This window comes from Pteropus alecto, unplaced genomic scaffold, assembly GCF_000325575.1.
Source record: "Pteropus alecto unplaced genomic scaffold, ASM32557v1 scaffold22, whole genome shotgun sequence".
NCBI lineage: Eukaryota > Metazoa > Chordata > Mammalia > Chiroptera > Pteropodidae > Pteropus > Pteropus alecto.
Window position 1 is genome coordinate 651,814 of NW_006434839.1, and position 10,278 is coordinate 662,091.

The following is a 10,278-nucleotide window of genomic DNA, read 5'->3' on the forward strand; positions in this document are numbered from 1 at the left end:
CAGGTGACCCCCTAGAGCAGCAGGTGACACCGCGGGGCAGGATCAGACTTGTATCACTTGTATCACGTTCCTGCCCACCACCCACATTTCTCCGCTCACCCAGGTCTCAAATAGGCACAAACTCAAAATGCACGCACACAGAAACGCGCATGCGCTCAAAGAGCAGAGTTTGAGATGGCCAACCCTAATGGGTTAAAAATAATTGGACAGGGCTCATGACCCTCTATGAGGGACATTGACTTCTGTCCGGGGCCAGGCAGGGCGGACGCATGGAAGCACCGAGTGCTCTGACCAGGTCTCTCCCCTCAGGAGGCCTACGTGACCCCCCAGGATGGCATCCGACTGGTGGGGGAACTGGTGACTGTCATTGGAGCCATGATCATCCTGATTTTCGAGGTGAGGCGTGGGCAGGGTCTGGGGAGGGGCCGTCTGCCCCGCCAGGATCCAGCCTGAGCCCCAGCCCACAGTGCCTTTGTGCCCTTCCAGATCCCAGACATCTTCAGGGTGGGGTTCACACGCTTCTTCGGACACACCATCCTCGGGGGGCCGTTCCATGTCCTCATGTGAGTCTCCTTCCTCTCGCCCCAGTCCCTCCCCTCGCTAGGGCTCTGCTTTCAGTCCCTGGCTGTCCTGACGCCTGGAGGACCTTAACCCCAGAGGTCCCTCTTCAGTGACGCACGCGTGACCCCGTGCGCTGAGCGTCCGAAGGCTGAATCTGAGTGTGCGGGTGCTGTCACAGTCGTGCTCTTGCTCTGGGTTCCCCAGGAAAATCCCGGACGCCCTCTCATCACCCCCTCTCCCCCCAGCATCGCCTATGCCTCCCTGGTGCTGGTGACCATGGCGATGCGGCTCACCAACACCAGCGGGGAGGTGGTGCCCATGTCCTTTGCGCTGGTGCTAGGCTGGTGCAACGTCATGTACTTTGCCCGAGGCTTCCAGATGCTGGGCCCCTTCACCATCATGATCCAGAAGGTGCGTGCCTCTCCCCCAGGGCCCCCCAAGGAGAAGGCGGTAGCCATCTCCGCAAAGGGCCCATCACAGACGCCTCAGGCTTGTGAGCCACCTCTGGTCTCTGTTGTATATTCTTTTCCTCCTCCTCTTCTTCTTTTTTTTTTTAAATCCTTTAAAAATGTAAAAACTATTCTTAGTTCAAGGGCCATACCCAAATAGGCCAAGTGGGTCTGGCCTGCAGGGCGGAGCTGTGACAGTCAGGGTCAGACCTGCTGGAGGCTGGAAAGGGCAGTCGCTCAAGTGACAGGTGCGATGTTCTCCCTCCTCTCTTCTCTGCTAGATGATTTTTGGCGACCTGATGCGGTTCTGCTGGCTGATGGCTGTGGTCATCCTGGGCTTTACCTCAGGTAAACCACCCACCCGTTAGGGATGGGGACCACGGGAAGGAGGGGTTGGAGGAGCCTCTAGAGCAGAGTGGTGCAGATGAATGTGCAGAGATAGTGGGGCGCACAGTGTCTGAGCATGGGACGCCCCTCAGAGGTGGGGGAAACCGGGAGCGTGAGAGGGAGGTGGCCCCCGGGAGCAGCAGGGTGAGCCACATGGAGAACAAGGCACCGTAAGCGCCTGGAGTACTGAGGGATGAGGGCTGGGACGGTGCCATTGCAGACGAAGGGAACGGGCACGCGGGGCTGGCTGCGGTTTAGTCACGAACACGGCGACTCTCACCCCCTGGGCGGAGCAGCCTTCTACATCATCTTCCAGACAGAGAACCCGGATGAGCTGGGCCATTTCTACAACTACCCCATGGCGCTGTTCAGCACCTTTGAGATGTTCCTCACCATCATCGACGGGCCCGCCAACTACGACGTGGACCTGCCCTTCATGTACAGCATCACCTATGCGGCCTTTGCCATCATCGCCACGCTGCTCATGCTCAACCTGTTCATTGCCATGATGGGCGACACTCACTGGCGGGTGGCGCACGAGCGGGATGAGCTCTGGAGGGCCCAGGTGAGCCCCCTGGTGGCTGGGAGGGTTAGCGCAGGCCTTTCCCAGTCTGCTGAGGACCGGGACAAATTCTGACAGCAGCAGGATATTTTGACCCCACGTGTGTCTGGATGGTTACTGCACAGTACACGGAATAATGCACGGTGGGCAGAAGAACTGGACTAGCCATTCTGGAATAGCTGAAAGGAAATTCCTCAGTTTGCTCAGGAATCGAAACCTCAGTCTTTTCTAGAGTAATCAAGAAAAAAAATGAATAAAGCTCATAGTGGCTAAAATGGCACTCAGTAAATTTTGTTACTGAATAAAAACTGGAGTATCACATCTTTTTAGCAACATTTAAGTCTTCAAAATTTGACCCAGAAAAATTAGACATGTTAAAAATAATGCCACGAGAACTCCATAGTAGCAGAAACTCTCTTCCGTCAGAGCGCCGTGATGGGGACAAAAACTATTAAACGAATCGAATCGTCATTGGAAAGTATACGTAGGGAATTTGTCTCACAAAATAATTTCAGCAAAATAAAAATGGAAATCCCCAAACCTGGTTGGCATTGAACTGTACGGTGCAGAAAACATAGTTTGGAAAAACAAAACCAAACCCTAAACTGGCTAAATGGGGTTTGCTCAGGAAAATATTTTTTCCACGCAAATGCACTGAAGTCAGATTTCTCGGTAGGATGCTTGCATTGATAAGTGGTCCATGTGTCTGTCCATGGGGTCGAAATGCCCTGTGGCCCTGTGGGTCCTCCCCCCACCCCCACCCCTTTGCTTTGCTCACCTTCCTGTGCTCCTTGGAGTGAGGTCGCTCAACCCGCAGGGCCAGCTTGGCATCAGGACCCCGTGGCAGGTCACTGGGCCGAGAACTGTGGGGCTCGCGTCCCACTGACTCCCTCACAGAAGAGGGCCCACCTCCCTCAGCTTAGGGGCGCTGTTTGTCAGCGTGAGTTCCCGAGTTTCCTAGCTGTTGCTGAACTGGCACCCCTCCGCCCAGCCCCCTCTCTCCTCCCTGCCCTTCCTTCATCTCAGTCTGCACCCAGCCGCGTCTCTGACTTCCCTTTCTGTCCCCACACGCAGGTCGTGGCCACCACGGTGATGCTGGAGCGGAAGCTGCCTCGCTGCCTATGGCCTCGCTCTGGGATCTTCGGGCGAGATTACGGGCTGGGGGACCGCTGGTTCCTGCGGTGAGTGGCAGTGCGGGGGGCTGGGCCACGCCAGCCGCAGACAAGGAAAAGGCCGGCCGTGGAGGGATGGGGTGCGGACCGGAGACAGGCCCAGTCCAGCGCCAGCCCTTCTGCCCTCGGCTTCCTCTCAAGTCCCCTGTCCTCCTCCACAGGGTGGAAGACAAACAGGATCTCAGCCAGCGGCGAGCCCGGCGCTGCGCACAGGCCTTCCGCACGCGGGGCGCCCACGACCCGGACAAAGGCTGGGAGGCACCGCGGCGGGGCCGCGCCCCCGGCCCCAGCCTGGCCCTTGCTGCCCCCTCGGTGTCGCGAAGCACCTCCCGCAGCAGCGCCAACTGGGGGAAACTGCGGCAGGGGGCCCTGAAGTCGGAACTGAGGGGCGTGGTCAACAAGGGCCTGGAGGAGGACGGCTGGGAGTATCAGGTCTGAGCGCCCGTCGCTCCGCTCCGGCTCCCAGCGTCGCTCTCCCTGCCCTGCGCGCCGCTCTCGGAAGCAGAACCCAGCACACCTAGAGGTCGGGCCTCGCAGGCCAAGGCGGGAGGAACGACTGACCCGGGTTGACTGACCCAGGTTCCCCGGCCGCCACTACCCCTTCAGCTGCAGAGCGACGCAAAGCGGGCGGCCAAGGCGGCAACCCCACCCTTGTCGGCCTTCAGGGGGTCCCACCCCCACCCCGCACTGTCGGAGCAAAGCACTTTAAGGACAGGCCTGCCACCTCTGGCATCTAGTCCCCACCCCAGAATCAGAGTGAGAAGTGGGGACCGCTGTCCCGGTACTCCACAAATGTGGGGGAGGCTTGTGGAAGAAGCCATGAGTGAGGGGACAGACAGCGCTCTGGGGGTGGGGTGAAGCTGCTTGAGTCTCCGCAGCTTCACCTTCCAATAAACATGTTCCCTGCTCTGCTCCCCTCCTGCGTCCTGCTCTGCGGTGGCATCTTGCCGACCTCTCCCTGCCGACTGAGGCCTCACCACATCTCCAACTTGCAAAATCCCGTCTTTCCCTTTAATGTGGGGAGGGGGGCGGGGAAGGGACCGAGGACAGGGTTAGGAAGCATCCAAAAGGTTGGGTCGAGAGTGCCAGGCATGAGAGGCCCAGGAGACTGGCTCTTGGCTCCCACGTCCCTCCTTGGCCCTGGGGCTGGGTCCTAAGCATCCGGAGTTCACAGCTTCCGGCCAGGGCCTCAGACCTCCACGGAGCCTGGCTGCCTCAGGTGCCGCTGAAGGAGCTGGACGTTGTGTAGCAGTTTCTTCTGGTGGCCAGCCAGCGTGATGCCCAGGGCAGGCAGGTCTCTGGTGGGGAAGGAGCAGACCCTGAGCCAGCTTCTCCAAGACCCCAGGCACGGCCCTGGCTGGCCCTGGCCTCGGGCCTGGAGCCTCCCACCCCACCTCTCCCTGCTTACTCCAAGCTGAGCCGAGCCACATCGCTGAAGGTGCAGAGGCCACACCTGGAGAAGGTGTCCTGGTAGCACTCCAGTCCAATGGCCGAAAGCCAGGCCTGAGGTGAGTCCAGAGAAGAAAAGTCCAGGGCCACTGGGTTCAGAAGGGCCTGGGATGGCCTAAGGGGGAGGGGCAGGCAGGTCAAAGTCCGCTCTTCATCCTAGCCCCCACACCTCGGTTTTCTCTTGGGCTCTCATCTACCCTCCCTGGCTTTCCCAGGCTCCAGCCCCAAGCTCCAGACCTGTCCCCAGAGCTCCCGCCAGCCTGCAGAGTGTCTGGCTTGCGGATCATCTTGTCAAAGGCGGCCACCAGTTGGTCAAAGTGAGGCCGCTGGGTACGGTCCTTCTGCCAAGTATCCAGCATAAGCAAATGTAGTCCAGGAGGACAGCCTGGAGGTGGGGGCAGCCGGAACTCCTGTTCTATTGCATTTAGTACCTGGCGGTCAGAGGAAGAATATGGTAAGGGGAAGCAGCTACTGGCAGCGGAAAGGAGTATATCGTTACGTAAGCAGGTGGGCTGGGATCAGCTGGACCATGAAATCGCAGTGGGGAAGGAACTGAACCACACAGAGAACGGGAGCCAGGAGACCTCGGGGTGGGAACGGATTAGAGAGCGGAGGGCTCAGAATGTGCAAGTCTGTGGGGCCAGGGGGTCGAAGGGCTCAGGGGTGAGGATCAGCGACGTCGCGGTCAAGAGCTCACCTCCTGGTCACTCATGTCCCAGTACGGCCTTTCTCCGTAACTCATCACTTCCCACATCACGATCCCAAAGCTCCAGACGTCACTAGACGTCGTATGTTTTCCATGTGCAATGACCTCTGGGGCTGCCCAGCGAAGCATACAACTTGGGCCCTGAGGGGTGCGGTTAAAAGTCACAACAGCGATCGTCACGGCAGAGGTCACATTTATCGGGCGACTGCTCTAGGCGCAGACGTGAGTCAAGGGCTTCACGTCAAGCATCTCTGAACACTCACAGCGCCCCCGCAGGGTGGATGATACCATCCCCACTGGACCGATGCAGAGCCTGAGGCACAGAGAGATATGCACTCGCGCAGTCACTGCCCAGGGGGGCGTGGCCCAGATCTGTACCCAGCTGCTCCGACTAAAGTCTGTGGTCATTAGGGGAAAGGTGAGAGGTGGTTCTAGGTTTCTGAGGCCTCCCACCTTCCCCAATGGCCTCGGTTTCTGAAACCTTTCAATGTCCCCTTGTCCAGGCTTCTATCCCGGATGGAACACAGGTGAGTTCCAGGCCTTCAAACACAATGCTATGCCCCTGAGGTCCCCACCGCAAGCTCTAGCTCCTCCTCCAGCACCCTCTGAAGGATGCAAAGGCCCCAAGGCTGTGTTCTCACCTGAGGACTGTGGCCAAGACGGGCTACTTTGCACACCAGGTGGCTATTCACCAGCACACTGCGGGCAGAGAGCGCGCGGTGGACGAAGGCAAAGCTGGACAGGTACTGCATGGCGGCAGCCACTCCCCGCTGCATGGCCACCAGCTGCAGGCTGCTGAATTGGCCCTCTCGCTGCTGAGGGGCAGGGGCAGAGGTCAGCAACTGAGTGGGGAACTCGACACACGCGGAGCAGACATCCGCATGAGAGGGCGAGGGGATTTAGGACTCAGAAAATGGCCTGGGGATGAAGCTGAAGACCACCAGGGGCAGGCGGGGAGGAGCGAAGGTGTAGGGCCTCCAGGGCAGCTGAGAGCCGCAAACTTGCCCAGAACCAAGGGCCCGCCTCCCCCGCAGGCCGGACTGACCCTGAGGAAGCTGTCCAGGGGCCCCAACTCCATGAGCTCCGTCAGCACCATGAGGGGCCGGCTCTTAGTGACCACGCCCTCCAGCCGCAGGATGTTGGGGTGCTGGAACTGGCCCAGCACTGCGGCCTGGCCTAGAAAGGCCATCTGCAGGCTCTCGGCACCTCCGGTCCACAGGGCCTGGATGGCCACCGCTTGCTCCCGCCGGCCCCGGGGCTGCAGCCGGCCCCGGCGCACTTCTCCGAAGGAGCCTGGCAGGATGGGTGCAGGTTGGGGGCGGTCAAGGACAGACGGTGGGCTCACGGCATCCTGCCACGTTGAGGAGGACTCCTACCAAGCCTTCCCTCTGCCCCCGCCGTACCTGCCCCGATGACCTCCTCGATCTTGATATAAGCAGGATCGACCTCCCGGGCAAATTCTCGGATGGCCTGGCAGGGGTCCTCGTAGGTGGACGGGTCGATGTAATACTTCACCCCGAGCCCTGGAGGTGTGCGGGGTGCGTTATGGGGAGTGGCGCGCCCTCTTACTTCCGAGGACAGTGCCGAGGAGCTCCCCTCAGCCTTGGGGGAACCTGGTGTGCTCCTGGCCCGAGCCCCCTGCTCTTCATCGGTGCGCCCCCAACCCTGGCCCCATCCCATCCACTTCCGCCTGCCTCACCTGGGCTGCTGTGCTGCTGCAGTCGCTCAGTGTAGCCTGTCCCACGCCTCTTCCTGAGGGACAAACCAGTGTCCCGGAATGAGCCTCGCTCCCGTTTCCTCCCCCTTCCACTCCCGCACAGGCTGCCGTCCTGCCGGGGCCCCCAGGGGGAGGGTCCCCAGCTCCCTCCTTCTGCCTTCGCGTGGGCCCAGAGGAAGGCGCTGGGCGGTGGGGGTTTCTGCAGCGGGCTTTGGGGCTGCGATGTGGAGTGAGAGGGGTGGGGGCATGGCGGGGAGGGGCTCACCTCTGGAAGACAACAGCCAGCACGGTGATGGCCACCAGCAGGAGGAAGGCCAAGGCCCCCAGGATGGACCCAATCACCAAGGAGAGTCGCTCCGGAAGCTGGGTGGACAGCTCACCTGAGGAACCGGCACCCAAGATCACAGGTGGGTGAGGCCTCGTATGAGCACGCACCTACACACCTCAACATGCACCCCCTGCCCGCCAACCCGGTGACCCCGGCTCAGCCATGAGCTCTCTCCTCACAGCCTCTGGTCTGGAGGGTTCTGGGGGAGGGTTCAAGACCAGGGGGGCCCCTGGCCTCTCCTTACCACCTTCTGGTGTCCGCCCTCCATCCAGGCCTCCGCTCACCTTGAGGCAGCGTCTGGAAGTAGACCTTGCCCCCGTAGGGGCCGTGGCCTGCAGCGGTCCGTGCCCGCACCTGGAAGCCGTAGATGTGCCCGGGGCTCAGCTGTGTCACAGTTGCCATGTTGGTCTCGCTGGTCAGGGTGAAGGAGTGGGATTCATCTTCTGCCTGGGGGTGATAGCCATTCACTCCCTGCTGGCAGGCCTCAGCCCCTTACTCCTGCTCCAACCGACACCCCCAAGGCTTCTGGCCTCTGCCACCCTCCACAGGGCTCCTGGGCACCCCTCCTGGTCCCCGCACCTCTAGCCCCATGGTGGGGTACTGTGAGATCCCCCCAGCCCTCCTGGGCCACCCTGCCCCCGCACCTGGTCATAGTAGCGAAGCTGATAGTCCAGGATGTTCCCGTTGGCCTGGTCTGGCTGAGGCCAGGACACCGTGATGCTGTCGGAGGCCCGGCTCACCTGATGCACCACAGGGACTGCTGAGGGAACTGGATGGGGGGTTAGAAGGGGGTTTCCAGGGACCAGGAGGCGGGAGTCGGGGAGGGGTTCGGAAAAGGCGAGGTAAGGCTTAGGACAAGGCAGGGCTCACCTGCGTGGCTGGTGCTGACATTAATGGCCGCGGCCTGGGGAGGGTCAGGGCTGAGCTCCGACACCCCGTTGACAGCCTGCACCTCCAAGATGTAGGGTACATGTGCCCGGAGCCCCCCAACTAACACTCGGCTCTCAGTCAGGCCCCTCTGGCGGGGGTCGAAGTGCACCTCATCCGGGCAGCGGCGGCACGCGCCCCCTGCGCCGGGCTCCTGGCGGCCGTCACACACCCTGCACACGACGTTGAAGAGCAGGTCCCCTCGCCCCCCCAGCTCCTGGGGCAAGCGCCAGTGCAGCATGAGCGCCGAGCCTTGAACCTCGAACCAGAGCTCCTGGGGGGCCGACGGGGGGCCTGGGGAAGCCAGCGGGTGCAGCGGGGAAGGGCCCGGGAGGAGGGGGTTGTGGCAGGGGCGGGATGGAGGAGCACGCGGTGGGGCCGGAAAGCAGAGGTGGCCCGTGGGAGGAGAGAGGCGGGTCAGCCAGGGTGGATGGGGTCAGAGAGAAAGGGGAGATGCGGGCCAGGCGGGGAGGACACGGAGGACACAGGAGAAAGAGAAGTCACCGCCAGTGCGAACCAGCCCCACCTGCCGCCCTCAAAGACCCCCTCTTCTGGCTCCGCTCCCAGTCCTGCTTCTGGGAGCAGAGGAGACTCACCAGTGCAGGGGGCCTCTGGGGGGTCTGAACTGGCCCTGTAGAAGCCCCCAAGGCAGGGGCAGACGAAGGCTGCAGAGTCAGAGGCCTGGCTGCGGGCCGGGCAGGGCGAGCAGGGCGTGTTCCCAGCCAGAGCCTTGTAGGACCCCTTGGGGCAAGCTGAAGAGCAGAGAGTGGAGGCTTGGCTCATTCTGTCCACCCCTCCTGAGCCCCACGCACCTGACGAAGGGCCAGTTCCTCCTTTTCTCCTGAGCTGGAACCCTAAACCCACTCTTCCCTCGGGCAAAGATTACATCTGCCATTTCACTGGAGGTGGAACTGCATTTCCACTGATGGAAAAAGGGAGGTGGGCGGGGGCTCTGAGCAGGCCAAGCACCAGAGGCAGGCGTCCTAGGCCTGATTGCATAACTTCCCTCTGCAGAGGCCGCCCGCAGCCTCCCCCTGCAGCGGAGTCAGTCTCCTCACCTGACCTCGGGATAATCCCACCCCAAATAAAGGGCAAATGCGGACCAAGGACCCTGTCCCGAGATAACCCAGGAGCTCAACTCCTTCTGATCTCCATCACTTCTCAGGCCTGCAGCCCTAAGAGCTTCAGCAATGGCTGCAGGAGTCTCCAGAGGGTTCTAGAAATTTCAGATGAGCGGACAAGAGCAAGTTTGGGTGCTCTGGGAAATAAATCTGGAAAAAAAAATTAATGTCTGTTCCTAAAATAGTTCATTCCTGATGTTCTGGGGACAGAATGAAGAAGTTTGGGGCATCCGGGAAAGGACCACAGAGGTCAGGGCAGGTGAGGCGGTCGCGGCCCGCACAGGGGGATGGGGGCTCACCTTGGCAGGCCTTGTCTCCACGTGCCGGCTGGTGCCCGGGCTGGCAGCGGCAGCCCCCGACAGCTACCATCCACTTGCCCTCCCCGTTGCAGTGCAGCCTGGGGGGGCTGCCCCCTGCCTGGCCCCCACCTCCATCCTCCTCTGGCTCTGCATGAGCCACACAGGTGCCCACTGCCGCCACCAGGGAGGCGCCCCCGGCCCCGCTGGCCTGCGTCTCAGGGAAGGAGGCGAAGGCACGGAGCACGGAGGGGCAGGCGTGAGAAAAGAGCTTGACGGCCACGAGGGCCAGGCAGGCCCCAGTGTCCTGGAAGGCCACGTAGAAGCCGCGCTGGGTCAGGGGGCCGAAGCTCCGCTCCTTGACGTTGAGCTGCAGCCCGGCCCGAGGCCCAGGCCCTCGGGGCCCCACCGCCCAGGCGGAGGGGGCGGGGAAGCTCTCGTCCGCCGCGATCGTGTCCACCTTGGTCCAGCGTTTGAGGTGCCAGGCCGCACCGCCGTCGGGGCCGTCCGGCTCCTCGGCCTGGCGGTAGTAGAGCGTGAAGGTCTCGCGACAGGCGCCCCCGGCCACGCCCAGGCTGGCGCAGGCCCGCACGGAGAAGTGCA

General features: G+C 61.9%; 2 protein-coding genes across 4 annotated transcripts in view; one reads left to right on the forward strand and one right to left on the reverse strand.

The window, feature by feature from the left end:
• Positions 1–3,682, forward strand: part of LOC102897919 (transient receptor potential cation channel subfamily V member 6) — a 15,328-nt gene extending 11,646 nt beyond the window's left edge. Inside the window, 7 exon segments of the mRNA XM_025045842.1 lie at positions 295–396; positions 487–563; positions 807–972; positions 1,292–1,358; positions 1,694–1,962; positions 3,034–3,140; positions 3,293–3,682. Coding sequence (XP_024901610.1) covers positions 295–396; positions 487–563; positions 807–972; positions 1,292–1,358; positions 1,694–1,962; positions 3,034–3,140; positions 3,293–3,569 — 1,065 coding nt within the window. The 3' untranslated portion in view covers positions 3,570–3,682.
• Positions 3,683–4,114: 432 nt separating this feature from the next.
• EPHB6 (EPH receptor B6) overlaps positions 4,115–10,278 on the reverse strand; it is a 14,333-nt gene continuing 8,169 nt past the window's right edge. For all 3 annotated transcript variants that reach the window (XM_006910460.3, XM_025045927.1, XM_025045926.1), the window contains 14 exons: positions 9,679–10,278; positions 8,855–9,010; positions 8,202–8,552; positions 7,976–8,100; positions 7,616–7,778; positions 7,269–7,383; positions 6,986–7,038; positions 6,690–6,809; positions 6,332–6,579; positions 5,928–6,101; positions 5,278–5,427; positions 4,818–5,011; positions 4,540–4,695; positions 4,115–4,429 (listed from right to left, as the gene is read on the reverse strand). The exon at positions 9,679–10,278 is cut by the window's right edge and continues 187 nt beyond it. In XM_006910460.3, the coding sequence (XP_006910522.2) occupies positions 4,321–4,429; positions 4,540–4,695; positions 4,818–5,011; positions 5,278–5,427; positions 5,928–6,101; positions 6,332–6,579; positions 6,690–6,809; positions 6,986–7,038; positions 7,269–7,383; positions 7,616–7,778; positions 7,976–8,100; positions 8,202–8,552; positions 8,855–9,010; positions 9,679–10,278 (2,714 nt within the window). In that variant the 3' untranslated portion in view covers positions 4,115–4,320. The remainder of the gene's footprint in view (positions 4,430–4,539; positions 4,696–4,817; positions 5,012–5,277; positions 5,428–5,927; positions 6,102–6,331; positions 6,580–6,689; positions 6,810–6,985; positions 7,039–7,268; positions 7,384–7,615; positions 7,779–7,975; positions 8,101–8,201; positions 8,553–8,854; positions 9,011–9,678) is intronic.